This window comes from Orbicella franksi, chromosome 2 (genome assembly GCF_964199315.1).
Source record: "Orbicella franksi chromosome 2, jaOrbFran1.1, whole genome shotgun sequence".
Classification (NCBI taxonomy): domain Eukaryota; kingdom Metazoa; phylum Cnidaria; class Anthozoa; order Scleractinia; family Merulinidae; genus Orbicella; species Orbicella franksi.
In genome coordinates this window covers 29,698,950-29,716,058 of record NC_138146.1, presented here as the reverse complement: position 1 = coordinate 29,716,058, position 17,109 = coordinate 29,698,950, and the positions used below count along the sequence as shown (strand labels likewise).

At 38.8% G+C, this 17,109-nt stretch overlaps 2 protein-coding genes across 5 annotated transcripts; one reads left to right on the top strand and one right to left on the bottom strand.

Annotated features, from left to right (window-relative positions):
* Positions 1-71: 71 nt before the first annotated feature.
* On the bottom strand, positions 72-9,898 carry LOC145479167 (thymocyte nuclear protein 1-like). Its single transcript, XM_081457443.1, has 10 exons — positions 9,727-9,898; positions 6,704-6,753; positions 4,800-4,871; positions 4,433-4,501; positions 4,167-4,262; positions 3,572-3,633; positions 2,965-2,998; positions 2,355-2,423; positions 1,701-1,782; positions 72-841 (listed from the first exon to the last, which is right to left on the bottom strand). The coding sequence occupies exons 1-10, from the start codon at positions 9,785-9,787 to the stop codon at positions 786-788; spliced, it is 651 nt and encodes a 216-aa protein (XP_081313569.1). The 5' UTR covers positions 9,788-9,898; the 3' UTR covers positions 72-785.
* Positions 9,899-10,199: 301 nt separating this feature from the next.
* On the top strand, positions 10,200-15,888 carry LOC145479166 (uncharacterized). Of its 4 annotated transcripts, XM_081457442.1 has the most exons (4): positions 10,200-10,256; positions 12,813-12,843; positions 12,936-13,063; positions 13,753-15,888. In XM_081457442.1, the coding sequence occupies exons 3-4, from the start codon at positions 12,963-12,965 to the stop codon at positions 15,419-15,421; spliced, it is 1,770 nt and encodes a 589-aa protein (XP_081313568.1). In that variant the 5' UTR covers positions 10,200-10,256; positions 12,813-12,843; positions 12,936-12,962; the 3' UTR covers positions 15,422-15,888. The 4 variants fall into 4 exon arrangements, with proteins under 4 accessions (XP_081313568.1, XP_081313565.1, XP_081313567.1 ...); XM_081457439.1 differs by having other exon boundaries at positions 10,205-10,256; positions 12,813-13,063; XM_081457441.1 differs by lacking the exon at positions 10,200-10,256 and having other exon boundaries at positions 12,505-12,855.
* The last annotated feature ends 1,221 nt before the right edge of the window (positions 15,889-17,109 follow it).

The following is a 17,109-nucleotide window of genomic DNA, read 5'->3' as shown; positions in this document are numbered from 1 at the left end:
TGGCTGCTGCAAGACAGTGATGGCTGTTACGATCGGCCACAAAATAACCGAGAATTCAACTACAGCTGACATGCGAAGAGACAAAAATAAACATTTATACGTAGTTATACCGCTCTTACACTAAGATATCGCCATTAATTGTAATAGCTGAAGAAATTTCAAAGTTACTTTAAGTAACTACGCCATCAAACTAACCATTCACAAATGCCTGCGATCAAAGTTGATGGACATTTACACGGATATACTATAAAAAAATGTCGGGAACGTTAACGAACTCAACATAGTTAGTGTTCCCGCCATATGAGATTCAACCGGGAACAGAAACCCGTTTTCACTGCGGCATAACATATGACTCTTGCTAAACATGAACGTATTTAACTGCAACGCTAATCCGTTTTTCAAAAACTTCGTGTATTTAAAACTTGTTTGACCACACTATGTTAAAATTCTTAATGCAGGCTCCGTGATGGCCGGTATATGCTAACTTCAACTAGCTCGAGTTCCATCGTTTTCCGAAAACATCATTTCGCAGCTGTTTTAGATTGCAGCTTTTCGCCTATGATTAAGTTACTCGGCATGAAGTCAAATTCGATGCTCATGCATAATTGATATATTACTACCTAGGTTTTCTTTAAAAAGCCAAACAATCTCCTTGCACGTGTCCTGAAGAATATGAAAGCTCGATTTAAAGCAAATCCACGATGTGTGTGTACTACTACTCCATATTACTCCATATTAGAGCCAAATCTTGAGAGGTTCACGTCGGAGAAATAATTCCACTGAATTTAGCTAGTATCACCTTCTGGTTTGTCCTCCAAGCTGCAAATGAATTCAAATTCCTCTGCAAACAAAACCAAAGCCAAAATCTGTGAGGAAAAGCGTGACTAAAATTGCAGATCTCATTTTATAGCACGCGCAGAGTAGGATAATATTGGAATATAAGTAATAGGAAGGGACTTGAATTAGCTGCAAAAGATAAGCAGGTTATTAACTAAATCTACTATAAGGGAGAGTTTAACGGTTCGGCGCATGCCCAAGCCTACGCGTGAGAATAAAATAGCATTTTCACTTTATCACTGAATCGCTTGTAGTGCAACAATCACAGACAATAATTTGGGTAGGCAGAATGACTGATACCCAAATTTCGTAGAAGATATGGACGGATTTGGATCGAAAGTAACAAATTTGGTATTAAACATCGAGTTTGTCATTGGGCCATGTCCGGTGGAAGCTTCTATTCTGGACACAAGCACGAGTTATCAATACTGGCATCCGATTGGTTCATAGACAATGGAATGGGGTGCTGCTTAGGAGTCAGTATATATGAAAGGAACAATTTAATGAGAAATGTCGCCTCTATCGCAGTGTCTACGCAACTGACCGCGAAACTTTCAAGGAAAACATTTCCCACATAAAGATGTTTCCAGCTTTTGATTGTGTTATAAACATATGTTATAAGCAACGATGAAGTAGTGTTCTACAATTATCTCTGTTAAAATCATTTGGTCATTGCCGTACTAAAGTTATTCACTAGTCTACCGTTAAATCAATCACTTTTAGCTCCAGTGCACTTATGTGAATGAGGTTATTTTTTAACAACACTAGATCATTGTATCTAGTTTTCAATCAATGAAAATGTGCCTGTTTGAAGTCATGCTTGCCTTTAGACAAACAATAATTAGATTAAAGGTGCAGTGTACCTTCAGTAACTGGCTGAACTGACAGTCGTGCAGATGTAAACAGTGAAAGTGATTTTAGTGGCCCACCTGAAGATTTGTGGTTCTATGAAATAAAATAACATTAATGCGTGGTTAAATTAATTGTCACCCACATCCGATCATTGACAACATGCATTGTGATTGGGTACTTGCTCATGTTCTCATGCATTTAAAGCCATGATGATGTAGACTAGTTTTCCAATCACTGAAGGGTAGCCACAACTATCCTCACTAAACAATTATTAAGCTGGTGAATCACAAAGAAAATACACAAAATATGTAATGATCTCACTAGAAATAAAGAAGAAATACCCTTATTGACAAATTTCCGTGATTAAATTCCTCACAAATTTTCTTTTAAGCCTGGGAGTCAGTAGCAAAGAGTACTGAAAGTGTGAGCTTCTCCCTTCAACACTGCCCTCCCTCCCACTCCCTCGTAACTGAAGAAGGGCTGTGCTCTAGAAGCGCCCAAGTGCCACAGGGAACTAACTTCTGCCTTTGGGTGACTGGAATAACTTACTTTCTTCATATAAGCTTAAGTGCTGAGCACCCAGGATTTCATGTTTAGGAACCTTAGGGCTCCTAAAAAAATTTTCCTAGACTACAGCCTTGCTAAAGATAAATGACAACTCTCACTTGATGAAGGGTCTTCAATTCCTGCAAGGAAATAAAACGTTTCATCATACGGACAAACTTGACATCCACCTGAGAAACAAACGTGTGATAAAAATTGTAGTAATTAGGTTAGTCATAAAGACACTGCAAACATATCTGCTTGCCATCACTTATATGTGTAAATGAATGCCAGTGTCAGTGAGCACTTGTACATATATATATATATATAACATACATGCAAACCAGAAAGAGGTACTGTTATAATACGCCACATTCAATATATCAATATTCTAACATGGCTCTGAGGCTTTCAGGTCAAAATGTACATTTTCTTAAGTTTCTCTTGTCTCTCAATTCCCACAAGAGACTTGGATACAAAGAAAACACCACCAAAATATAGAAGTTTGGCCTGAAAGCCTCAGATTCATGTTAGAATATTGATATAATGAACGCGGCCTACTGCTACATTTGACTCTTAATAATACCTGACAATTGTATAAATGGCACTAAATTTAAATAACAATATGCTATGAATTCTTTTACTTACGCTGTTGTTTCCAAACAAAGGTTCTCTCATCAGTTTGTGAGTAAATAATTTTATTAGCACCATTTATATAATCCTTTATCTTACCATAAACCACTTAGGATTGTCTTTTTTGGCACCCCTGAAAACAAAAAATAAACCAATCAATCGATATTGAAATACATTGTAAATAAATTTACTATAAACAATAAACTAAGAAAAATGACAATAAAAAGTGAAACAAAGACTGAACACCTAACTAGAGGTATGACACAAGAATGGCCTCCAGATCAGAGACTCTGGTACAGTAAAGAAACTTAAAAATACATAATTGAGAGAACATGGATGACATGAATTTCCATTACATGTGAGTTTATTAGATGCTATCACATGTACGGGTACTCTTCAGGTTTGTCATTGAATGATGACATTAATTCCACATCGCATTACATGATGTTGCTTACAGAAAAGTAGCATGAAGCTTAGAAGCTACAGTACTGGGATAAAATTACAAATGAAAAACACATCAATACACGTAGTTTCTTTTTTTTCCTGTATTGAGAACATACACGTTTTTGATTGGCCAATGTTTATGCACAGATTATTTAAACACCTGACAGTATAACCACTGCATAATTGCCATGTATATTTTCATCAATTCATTGTGTGCATTAAAAACAAAAATAAATAGGACGGATGCTGTTATTGTACTCACGGGTCATAATGAGGATCTGCCTTGTCAAACTGTGTATAGTCCACATAGCTCTCTTTTACAATCTAAAGGCAGGTATTATAAAGCAAAAGTATACAATTACATTCAATCAGTGTCTTAACTCACATTCAAAGCAGCCTGAATTTTAAGGGTCAATGTCAGCTTTTTATATATCATGCAAACAGAAATACAAATTATGAATATACAACTATACAGTGGAATCCAGCCTTCTGAAAGGGTTGCGAAGGTTACCACAGAAACTTCAGGCAAATCATTTGTCAACTAAATCAAAAAAGAGCAAACTAGGACTTTCCCAGGGCAAGAAAAATTTGAGAGTTACTTGTAAGAAGGGCAAGGTGGAAATTTTCAAATTTGTTTGTTTGTTTGTTTGTTTGTTTGTTTTTTTTTTTCCAAGCCCTTTATTAAGAACTGGGGCAGCCTCTGTTACAAGCCTGGTAACTTTTTTACCTTTTTTAGGAAACCTCCACGCCTTATAAAAGTTGCTGTTATTGTACATTTATATTTTAGCATGTTTCAAATAAAAAAAAATGATAATGATGAAGAACATAAATGAATATTTAACATTTATTAGATGTACCTCTACAATCCCAGCTATACCAGGAGGTTTGCAGTTACTATGATAAAAGAAAGCAAGTTGACCATTCTTCATCTGATCACGCATGAAGTTCCGTGCCTAAAAGTAATTCAGAAATTAAGAGTAATGTTGTAATAAATTAATGATTTACAATGGAAATTTCTTGAGGAAATTATGACTCTGTGAACTTGTTGGACAATTCTAACACTGAAACTTAGTTAGTCCTCAATTCCAATATTTGTAAAACACATTAAGATGAATTGAATTACCTGGTAATTTCTAACACCATCCCAGCAAGTTGTTTGGTCTGGTTCATTCTTTAAGTCCTCAATACCAAACTGCAGTTAATGTACACAGGTAAAGAAAAGTACCAAGTAAAATGCACTAGCCTGTAGACACGTATTTTGATTACCTGAATTTGAAATAAACTGTGGTTCCTTTTTCAATCACTTCTCTGCATAATTTATGTATCATACGCTAATAGGTCAGCATCAACATCCATCAGAGACCTTAATTCCAGAATTTGTTGATCAAATTACATTAAATTTTTTCAAACAAATAAAAACTAAGTTTTTTTGCACAAAATGTCTCAATGAGCTTGAGAGTGTTCCAAAGATATGCACATCACATATGTACCTTCACATCCACTCCTTTCTCAATTCTGCTTTCTGGTTCTGATTTCATAAGCCATCTTGTGTATTGCACTGCCTAATAAAGCAAATTCATCCCTTCAATGTTTGGACATTTCTCTGACTAAAACAGAGCAGATCCAGGGAAAAGTGAGAGGGATTGCAACACCCCCAACTACAGTAATACCCTCAAAATTGTCTTACTCCTCTTAATAAAATGTTAACAATAATATTACAGAAAGTACACTCTGCAGTTATCTGATTAGCCTGCAAGAGTATCCAGGTTTTTGGCTCTTGTTTCATGTGTAAGAAACAAGAGCTGACAAAACCGGATGCTCTCACAGGCTACTATCTGTTGTGAAGAAAATTTCAAGCGTAGCTTGTCTGAATTTGCGCTTAAAATCTCAAGTTCCAAAAACAGTACGCGAACATGTAATTATTTCTGAAGGAAATGATGAGCAATAGCTATCAACATGTAGTGTTATAGACAAATAAGAACGTAAAATGTGTCAGGTTGCATCTCCAGCCCCTTAATTTTTGAAAATTTTCCAGAGGGGGGCCCCTAGAATTTCACCTTCTTCGGACGCTCGATTTGCAAGTGCTGGCTACTTTAAGTTTTTAGCTGACTAATTTAAAATCTGTGGAGAACACTGTATAACTAGTAGTAATCAAAGATTATGAGTGCGTTGGATGTTGTCACTTGAATACATACACCTTAAATGATTTCACTATCTGAATTTCAACCTCTGTGTATTGCTAAAGTCAACATTTTTTATCAACAGCTAAGGTTTTACAGACAGATACATCATAGTGTCAAAGTCCAAAGTCAAAATGCCATCACCATTCATGCTTATACTTTGCATGCTTGGTCTACTTTGGTGGCATTCAAAACTAAGTTTGATCTAATGACAAATAACGATCTGCATGTGAAGTTGAAGCCTGCGGTAAAAGTGTTTTAAATTAAGTGTTAACTTGTACTGGACAAAATATTTCCCAGGAAAGGCATTTGAACTTTTGCCGACACTTAGAATTCAATTTCAGATCGCCAACACCTATAACAAACATTTCTTGAGAAAATAAAGTTTTTGACCAGCGACCCTACAAGACATTGCATCACTAAATGTTTTGTACTTGTTTACAATGCTCAAATTTACATTTTGTTTTCACAAATGAAAAAGGTGAATTAACCATTCTGACCACAAAACACAGCCTTTTGGCGAGTTACACGACACGGAAAGTTTGTTTTCTGACAACCAACTGTGGCCACAACAAATTTGCTGAGCTTCAACTTGGAAAATTTGTTTTCTGACCACAGATCTGAGGGTCATCATGGCCATTTGTCGAGCTACGCAGAGGATTTGTTTTCTTACCACAACTCATGGCCATTTGCCGTCACCGAGCTACAAAACATTCTTTCCTGATGACACAGGCTTTAGTTACTTATTGTTGAATGCCAGCAGGTCAAAATACATGCATCTTTGCAGAAATCATACACACTTCAAATCTACCTTTATATGCTGAATACATGACTGCATGCATGCTCATGAATGATGTAACTTGACCCTGCTGTGGGGGGCCAAATTGGCGAACAAATCCATCCGAAAAATTCTCAATACAAACTGGATTGTGATTGCGTTACACTAAGTGAACGCAATTATATGGTAAACAAGCAATAAAGTGTGTACTGGATTTTCTTTATTTTCAATTCATTATTTTGTCCATACACAAATAGCAAAGACCAGTCCCTAGTGGGGAAATGTATTAATACATTCTATTTTTCTGATCTATTTAGTATTCATAATTTTCAGTGTACACAAGGTAAACAGAAACTGTCTGTGATATTACATGTAATACCAATCAAGGGTATAGCATTATCATGTTGACAGGGATGATCACTTTAATTAAGCTTACTTGTTTTGCATCCTGCTTCTGGGTCTTGCTTCTATTAGCACTTTGATTCTCTGCAAAGGTGCAATAATCAAATCCAATTTACAGTATTTTAGCTACATGTAATTCCAGCAGTGCCAATCTCCCAGAGGTATTGGTGAAGTAATTGCTCGTGTTTTTAATCCTGAGGATTATTGCCTGAATAATCGAGTATTCAAGTCTTGCCCAGGGTATTTGCCAGCCCTGTGTGATGATGATAATTTGCTAGCAAAGACAGAATGTTTTTTCTCTCAACCAGCTCTAAGAAGGCAATCTTAGTAATACTTAAAACCAGCACTTCTCAGTGCCTTAGTTTGTGATTAGTTTACATTTGAATGCGTCTACAGGTCTTTTCCTTTAACACTACATGGTAGGTTTTAACAGCTCAAATGCCCCAGCTGCAGAAGGGGTAGGGGGATGGCATCCTAGAATTGACCGACACATATATATATAAACAGAAAAGAAGGGATTTGCAAGCATTACCACTAGGTCTCAATAATGGCTTTATCAATTCCTAGGCCCCTTATCCCTCCCCACACCCAGGCATTTAACAAGCCTGCTTTATTAAATATCAAAAGGACTAACCCTACCTAAAGAGCACTGACTTAATTTTTTTTGTGAGATTTAACACTAACCCATTGGAAACTCAGTCCAGTGAATTACCACTAGCCTCACAAATTCATGTTGATAAATTAAAAATACATAAATAAATTCCTGTTGGTCATGCATGAAAATCGAGGTGAGAAGCGATGGTGGACAGCACAATTGACTATGAAAATGTGACTAGAACATCTTAAACAAATCTAACAAAGCCAAAAGAGAGGAACTGACAAGGCTAAAGATAAACCTACAGTCCAACCTCTAGAATAGTTTTTGCAATTAGCAAGCATTGTTTTTGTCTTGATGTATAGTTTATATTAGGATTATGATGGAAACGTGTCACAGGCATTGTGTTTCCAATGTGACCATAGGTTAAGATTTGTCATCATGCCTACATATATCAGCTGTCAATGGTTATTGCTTTGTTTCTTTTCACTTGTCCATCGACTTAGTCCCTGAGCTATTCAGAGCATTATCCATATTTAGATAACATTGTTTGTAATGTTGTACTAAAATTAGCATGTATTATAAGTTATGAAAAATATAGCTTCATTTCAATATCTGGTTGAAGACATATATTTATGAGAAAACATATTTTTGACGCTATCCCATGGGTGGGCATTTGTACTTTTCTCACAGCCCCAGCATGGGGATTTTGTACGTGCTAGCAGCCCCATGGTGGGACATTTGCTGCCTTGTGAAAACAAAACGTCAAATGCCCAGAGGGGAGGGAAGGGGGGAGGGAAGTGGGGAGGGGAGGGGATGAGCAGGCCTGGAATTGACAGTCATTAGCACTGTATATGACATAATGTTGTATATGTACATGTTCAATTTAATTACTTTTACATGTACTTTAGACTTCCGTAAACCTGTTACTTTTTTTTTCATTTACAATCAACTACTCGTCAAGACCTTGGAGGAATCTGAGCATGGATTTCAGGTTATGGAGATGACAAGATTATTGCCATTTCCTGAGCAGTTCAAGCTTGGTTTTGAGTCTTGGTTTGGATCTGTTGCACTCGAAAAGTACTCTAAAACTGTGTATTTCATCGCATTTCATAGGTGCAAACAAGCGGTGACATTGTTTATAAATCAGATAAATGTATTCGTTCAGTCGAACTGTTTGGGCATTTACCACGCCTGGGATGTTTTTACAATGTACATGTGGTAAGTTTTGAGAGACTGCTACCAGGTGTAAAGCAAAGAATGCCGTTCGTTAGGCTTAATCAACCTTTCAATATTTCAAAACAGTTAAACCATTCAGAAATAGTAAGGCTACTATCATACATGTACGGGCACCTTTGGGCTTGGAGGGAAGGTGACCTTCTTGCCCAAAAAAATTACACAATGCCTGAATGCGTGAGTGTTGAAATCAGGATGCAAATGCACTCAAATTGCATGAAAAACAAAAACATTCACAATTCTCACATCTAATGAAACTACTATAATTCCAAAACTAGTTATATTCAAAGCCTGCATTCAATGACCTCTATCAACAGTCTCAATCTAGTTAAATCTAAAACTTATTAAAAGAAAAAGTTCTAATAAAAGTAACTAACCAGAAACTTTTACAAGTTTTGGAAATCACACCAACAGCATTATTATTATTTTTTTTCATGAGTGGTTGCCCGAATCATGTGCGTTTTGCCTGAAAAATCATATAATTTCTGTGGCTGGGGGGGGGGGGGGGGGAAGGCTGCAGCCCCCCTTGCTCCCCCAGCTTGTACACCTGTAGCTACTATTATTATTTCCCTTTGAAGTAAGCTTACATCATAAGTGTTCTTCAGTCCAGCAACACGCATCCTGTACCCACCAAGCTCCTCAACACTGACTTAGAAATTAATTATAAAATAACTGATATACTACGCGTGCTCTCATTGGTCATAAATGGTCAATGGGTGTGTTCAGATGAAAGTATGTAAATACGGTTGTCACGCTTTAGATTCGAGCGTATTTGTGAGAAAGATTTTATAAGAGCGATCTAGCACTTTGTCCATGTTTACATAACCTCATCTAAACACTCTTGGTTCTCGAAAGTTATGCAATACCTCGACTGCGTCTCGGGTTTGCATAACTGTCTCGAATTCTCCGAACCCCCGTCGTGTTTAGATGAGGCTATGTAACCACAGAAAAAGTGCTCTATTGCTTAAATATAGAATGGCATTTTTTGCAAATTGAATAGTTATTTTTTAACCGCGCAGCAAATCAGCTTAGCCGCCTCTGCGCTGTTGGCCACGCTTGACAGCTCAAAATATAGTAAAACCAATCTCGTCGAGGGTTTTAACCCTCGGCTAGACTTCTTTGACACGTTAATAACGTTTTCATTCATTCATTGATCTCGATGGCAATTGACATGCCATAGTGTAATCGTACTTAAAACAATTAGGACCAATAGTTTTTCGTTTTACCTTGTTTGGTTTCCTTGGTGGGTTTGCTCGACTCTACTTTGCGCTTCTTTTTCGGAGGCATGTCAGACCTAGCACACTTCGGCGACACTTCGGCGACTTTGAGGCATATGAGCCCGCGACCAATTTGGGGACTCCTTGCTTCATGTATGGGGATATATAGTTTCCCATTTTGTTCTCACCTCATCAAGCGACCATGCCTATTAAATAAGAAACTTTTTTTTTTCCTCATTCAGTTCACTCCAGTCGGTACAGACAACACCATCTGGCAAATGAATATCTCTTGACTGGAATAACGGACCAAACTATGCACAAAGACAGGCAGCTGAAAGGAAAGAGAGATTGCGTGACGCTCCAATTCGCGCAATCGCATTTCATATTTATTCATTTACTTCGCACGCGAATTTGCATAGTCATGGTTGAAGTCCGTGTGATATGATAGCATTCACCAAGAGATTTGACAGCTTTAATGATCGTGTGAACAGCCTGGTACATGAATGCCTGCGCTACACTTAGAACAGAGAGAAATTCAGGTATGTTGGACGTTCTGTCTGCGCTATGACAAGGTAAACCAAAGCCAGTTTAGCTTGTTCTCAAACTGTCGGCCTTCAAGATCTACAACTGTAGTAATCTTTTGATTGTATGAATTAAGCTTATGTACATCCGACAGAGGTAAAAAATAGTCGATGTTTTTAGTCCAGCGAGTGGTCGTTTGAGTCCTTTCCATGGTCCTTCGTTTTGGTGTAGTGGTCTTACTGCCCTTAGTGCCCTAGCTTGGTTTGTGCCACACTTTTGGTGTTCGTTTTGGGAACACCCATTCGCCGTATTAAAGAAAGAAAAGCGCTCGATTTGTATCGGCTGAATCACTTCGCAAGAAATTCGACTTCTTTGGCTTGTTTGGATCGTTTGCTCTGCGTTGGCAATCGTTGTTGATTTTATATAGAGGCTGAGTTTTCATATTCTGAATGGCTTTTTGCAATGCTTGATCCGAGGCATGCTTGTCGTTACGCACGATTTATACTTCACTCACGTCAGTTCGAATAACGCGCCTCATTCTTCAGTTAGTAGAACACTTATCCAATATCATGGATGGGTAAAAAAAATTGTTTATTGAATGCGCGATATTTGGCATAATCGGGCACCAACCATGACGTGACGTGATTGGGCACCCGCAAACGGTTTGAACGTTAGAGTCGAGTTAGAGGCAAAACTTGCTAAGATATTTGTACATTTATTTCCTATCTGCTTTCGCGTACATTCATCTTCAGTCATATTAACTTGTAGCCTCCGAAGATCTCAATCCAGTCTGCATTAGGACTGCGTTCTCCTTCTCGCAGAACGCATTAACTCGCATAAACAAGGATTTCAAAACTTCTTGCCATCTGCAGTTCTACCTTTGTTAAATCAGTTTTACAACCACTAATGTAGGGTTGACTACGAGCAAAGCACTCAAATCAACGGTTTATTGTTAGTAATAACTGATGCAGTAGTAATCACATGATTTTGAGTGCAGTTTGCATTTTGGAGTAAATAATCACTAGTAAATTTAAATATGAAAGTCTGGCTATACATTGTTTACTTATGTAGGCTGCAGTGCCCTCGCTCTTCCAAATATCTTCGAAAATTTCCCAAATATTCGAAAAACTTCCACAGCGTTGGAAAATCGCCGGTAATCTTCGGCAAATTTTCGGTAATGCCGATTGGTCGACGTCGCATGTCGACTCGCGATAAGGAAATTAGTTGAATTGCGGACAGGCAGAAAGTGTGCCGCAGAAAATACACGGCCATGTTACAAGTGAACAGTACATCAGATCCAAGAAGACCTGTGGACCTGTGGTCCAGACGAAACTTAATACAAATATAGTATCGGTTCGGTTTCCGCCGCCCTCTTGAATCTGGTCTATGGGCTACTCTCCCGAACAACGGCTGGTAATCGAGCCTAATATAGCCAGGACTGCGAACGAAAATGCTGATGGTATAGTAGGATCTAAGAAAGATCTGATCAGCGTAACGACGAAACAGGGATCAGCGAGGTTCCTGTTATAAATCCCATTTAAATCCCAGATTTCCCACCCCAATATCAACAACGGACCCCCGACTAGTCCAATACTCGAGGTATGCCCTGGTAGGGCCATGTTTATGTTTCTAAGAGCTAACCACAGTACTTGAGTGGATGCCATTCAGGCGAAACGGAGCTCTATTGAGGCTTGCTGGAGTGCTATTTATGTTAATGGATAACCGCAATATACCGAAGTGCTGTTCAGACTGGAGCGTTGTTTCAAAACTGCAGTGGTGCTGTTCTGGCTGACCGAAACGTTACATTAGTGCTTCTCGGACCAACGAAAGCAAAAACTCTCATCACGTCTGTACATCCTATTTGCATACGAAATGTGAATTAATTCAGTAAACAAATTACATGTACCAACAAAGATAACAACAAAACATCAGAATCTATGGTTAGGTTCCAATAAGCTAATTTTAAATGCTAGTAAAACTATCAAGCGTAATGTTTAAATTGGTCTAAATTGCGACTTTCTTCACTCACGTTGGCGGGACATGTCCGTATTTCGCATTTATAAAGTACCTAATCATACCTTTTTGGTACGCTTCGGCGGCATATCAGGCTGGCGAGTGTAATGGTTCGTATGTTGGCGAGACGTAGTCTAGCCAAACTTGATACCCATGCGAGACCAAACGAGCCTGATATGCGGCCGAAGCGTACCAAAAAGGTACGATTAGGTATTTACTGTACCAAAATTCGGCCAAGTGAACAAGACATGGAAGCCATATCAGGTCAGTGACTTGAGATCATGGCAAGATATCAGGACACCGAGAGTATACACGGCTTCTGATTGGCTAATTGCGAATTTGGGCACGGTAAACCGTAATACTGTAAGGAAGAAACCGTACATAATGTCATGATGTACATCATATTCCTTGTTTTACTATATCCTATTGTTACATTTTTACTCTTTGTAAATACGTGTGCGTGTCGGTGGAAAAATTCAGTACCTACCAGTCTTCCAACCAAACCAAACAACCTATACCTGAGAAAATGATAACGGTTAATTTTCACTCTTCTTTATCAGGGAACAAGGCACATGCGTGAGGAGAAACAAGGTTACTACTCAGGTTTGAAATATTACATGTACATCAAATTGTTGGCAGTGTACTCATGTTGATCGTTATTTTTTTTGATACAACATCCACAGATTTGAAAGTCTTTGGTTCAGAAGCTAATGGCGGTCGTCCTTTCTTTGAGATGTGTTTTCCTGTCCTTCACTGTTCTCATGTGTATTTTATTAACGTCATTTTATCTTTTCTTTCCACAGACAAACAGGTTAGTGTTATGTCGAAAGTTTTCTTTCGTTCAAGTTGAGTGCAACTTTGCCTAAGTGCCCAACTGCCAAACTTATCGCATCATTTGCCTCACTATTTATGGGCTAACAGTGGCGGATCCAGACCTTGAGCTAAGGGGGGGGGGGGGGGCGGTTTTGTTTTACTTGCCCTGCCAGCTTTCCTTCCTTCTGTCAAAATAAGGGGGGAGTGGCCCGGGTCCCCGGGCCCTTCCCCTAGATCCGCCACCGGCTAAAACGAGTTTAAATTGACATCTAAAAGGGTATCGCTTTGATCAGCTTAATTACCTAATAATCAGATCATAACTGAAAGAAAATCCCTGGAATTCTTTTCCTATCCGCATTGCGCATGTGTACTTGACAGTAGTAGCGTTTACACAGGGTACAGTTTGACCTGGTTCATGTTGGATTCCAGAATCCAATATGGCCTACAACTGATGTCAGGCTAGTGTTTTAGCGAAATATTTTTTAGCAGTGCCAATTTACAGATTTTTTAAACAGTTTTAAGAGTTTTTTTTACAGTGTTTCGAAAGAATTTCTAGGACGAGATGTCATTTAAATCGAACCTACGTTAAAGATTAAATAATGTCAAAATTTTGGATGACAGCACTTTATTGAATGTACTGAAGAAAATTATTACAAGCATTTAAGTACAGGTGTTATCTCTTTTCAGTCATTATGACCCCTTCCTTCTTTTTAAACGAGACATTGCTAAGGAACTGAATGTAATCCACCTGGAAATGCGAAAGTTGGTCGTCCAAAAGCAAGCACCGTCACCGAGATTGGTTCAACGACTAGGGGAAATAGTCAAAGGCCTAGACAACACACTGCAAACAGCGAGCACTCCTGAAATAGTCAGCAAGAATGGTAGCGTGGATGTGTGTCCAGATGAATACAGAGGGGCAAAGTTTGGCTACCCATATTACGCCACGGGCTGGGTTATCACCAACTGTACTAACGCTAAACCAATTAATTCTGTGATAACTATTTTAATAAACACCGTTGCATATCCTAAGGAAGACGAGAACAATATTGAAAAGGTTTTAAAGGGGGTTACAGAGACCTATCCTACAGTTCAAGTTCATTTAGCTACGCGTGGTAACGAAATTATGGACATGGCCAAAAGGTACAAAAATATTAATGTTACGAAAGTCAGTGATACAAACCTAGGCAAAGGATGGAACATGTTGATAAGAAAAGTATCTACTCCTTACGTTCTCGTTGCAAGAGATGTTTTTCATTTCACCTGGCTTACCCAACTTGAGAGGCAAATACGTGTGGTCAGTCAGATACCAAATGTTGGAGTTGCAGGTGGATCTTACCGTAACTTTTCAGGTCACTGGAAAGCGGGCTGTGTGCAAACTACAATGAAAAATTACGTCCTGGAATACCAGGAAGGTTATTATCACTCAAGAAACGAGTGCATGTTCTGTGATTATCTGCAGGGTCCTTTCGTTGCCAAAACAAAGCTTTTGAAGTTTGACGAGAGTCTTCCAAATGAAGTCATTTTTGAAGACTGGTTTTTGCGTGTTGTTGAAGATGGACACCTGACAATGTCATGTCCAGACGCTATGTATTTCACGACAGATTACAGTTCGTATTCCAAAAATAATGATAAAAACATGTGGAAACCTTTGGCTAAGAAGTGGGAGCTTAATCGGGTGCTACTGCCCCAGGGGGTGAAGCATTCCTTTTCCTGTAAGGATGTTGGATTCCAGTGCGCTGCCCAAAGCCAGTTACTCCCAGTTTGTTGCCAGGAGGAGTATGCAGATGCATTGGCCTTTCTTCAACGGTTTGCCGATGAGAACAATATTACATTCGAGCTTGATACTGGTTCCGCGTTAGGTGGTGTTAAGTTCAGTGGACTCATTCCTTGGGACATAGATGGAGACGTGATTGCTTTAACATCAGACATCAAAATCTTTGGCAAGAGAGAAACAGAGGATTACTTTCGCAAAAATGGTTACATTCTTACCGGGTATCAATCGACGGGGTCTAGATATGTCGATATTAAATTCAATGGATTCGACATCGAAGTATGGGGCATGTCGATTGTGACAAACACTCAGTACCTCCCTCCGGAGCTACAAAACCGTGCAAAGTTCACCAAAGCGAACATTCGGGGTAACTGGATTGATACGGCGTTTAGTCCTGGTTTGTTCTCAAGAAACCGATATGGAAGAGAAATCCTAAAGCATTCCCAATCTTGGCGAAAAGTGAAATTAGAAAGCAGTTTTTCCGACTATAATCCTGGCAGCTTTGAACCTTGCGAGAAACCAGACCATCATGCTTGCTTACAAAATTTCCCTGCCGACGGTAACATTCCATTTTTGGTAGCATAGCAAGGCTTAGATAATTCATATTTTTCATATTATTTTTTTTAATTTTTTTAATTTTTTTTTTTTTTTCAATCAAGAGAATGCATCTCGTCGTGAAGCTCGTGAATCATTCAGAACCCGATTATCACGTCAGGTTAGTTTCGCGCGAGGAAATATTTCAGTCTGTGCAATATGATGACAACATGTAATGGAAACCTCTTTACGGGAAGAAATAATTGAAGAGTGAATGAGACAGTTATCCAGTTCGTAACATTGTAAATTTAGCGATATGATACAGTGAAATCTCTATTAAGCGGACACCCTCGGGACCTTCCCAAGTGTCCGCTTAATAAAGGTTTATAGCAATTGTGCAATGTTTGTTAAAAATTAACATTCAACGGTTCCTCTGTACTGTAATAAAGTTCCAGGTTGTTAACGAAGCTATCCAGAGTTCAAGTTCATCAGCTTTCATTACCAACTTTAACTTGTTTGTAATACAGTGGAACCCCGTTAATACGGACACCAAAGGGACATGATAAAGTGTCCGCATTATCCGGGTGTCCGTATTGAGCAGGCTAATTTAAGAGAAAATATATGAGCATTTTAGTTGTCGGGACAAAGAAAACTGTCCGTCAGAAGCAGGTGTCCGTATTAAGCGGGTGTCCGTAGAGCGGGGTTTCACTGTAATACCCTTCCATACAGCAACGATAAGGGTACATTTAATCGACTATTTCAAGGACGTAATCCAATGCCACATTGTCAATTCAGTCCGGTGTCCGCTCAATAGAGGCTTTTAACAATATAAATCAGCCAAATACAATTTGTTTTAGTGTCCGCGTCCGTTAACAGAGGTGTCCGCTGAATAGGGGTTTGTTATAAAGGGAAATATGACACGTTAATTTCGGGACCAGGCTAAGTGTCCACTTAATAGACGTTTCACTGTAATTAGAAATCTTCCGCGAATTTCTCCAGAGCTAAAAGGCACATGGGAATGGTAAAATCTCAGAAAATAATTTTTGAAAACTACTCACATTGCATGTAGAAAGACACTATTTATTGTTTTCGAGACTTAACAGATCAAGCCTTTTTTTATTGTAAACGAAGTTGTTAGCTGAAAAGTTCTAGGCGACGTTATTTATAGGCAATTTTGTTACACCCAGGTAAGGGGAAATCAAACAAAATCAGAAGTTAAGTAAGTGTAACGGATGTCTGACAAACTTTGTAAACAGTGGTTCAAAACGTAGGAACATCATAGAAGGAAGCCTTGAAGCACGTGCATGGACGGTTAAAGTGCGCATGATTTCTGCCGAGTCGACAGTAACGTACTAAAACGGTTAGGACCCGTTTATATGGTCTCTGGTACCTGCGACACTCCCGTTCCTCTCCCCCTCGGGTTACCCTGCCCGAGCTAGCTTTTTACTTGTTTCTTTGGAAAATTCAACTCAAAGAAACAGGCATAACTGCGCGTTTGAATATCCAACAAGGGTGATGAATATTCACGGGGTCAACTTTGATTAGCCCAACAAGGGACTTGTCTTAATAAATATAAACGCTTAATAAAGCTGCCTTGGCAGGGGGTGGGGGTGGTTATCCCGGGTACATGCGATCACATCAATGGGGCTTCATTTCTGATCATCCCTAAGCGCCGGGGAGGGGGGGACTGCAATCACTCAACAGAAAGCAGGAGCGGGTTAACTGTTGAACTTAATGAT

Coding starts and splice junctions, on each gene's coding strand:
- LOC145479167 (XM_081457443.1), bottom strand. CDS start 9,787: ATGCCTCCGAAAAAGAAGCGCAAAGTAGAGTCGAGCAAACCCACCAAG. Junction 4,502..4,799: donor AGAAAGGAGTGGATGTGAAG/GTACATATGTGA, acceptor CATTAACTGCAG/TTTGGTATTGAGGACTTAAA. Junction 842..1,700: donor AGTTCAGCCAGTTACTGAAG/GTACACTGCACC, acceptor TTTTGTTTGCAG/AGGAATTTGAATTCATTTGC.
- LOC145479166 (XM_081457442.1), top strand. CDS start 12,963: ATGGCGGTCGTCCTTTCTTTGAGATGTGTTTTCCTGTCCTTCACTGTT. Junction 13,064..13,752: donor TTCTTTCCACAGACAAACAG/GTTAGTGTTATG, acceptor ATCTCTTTTCAG/TCATTATGACCCCTTCCTTC.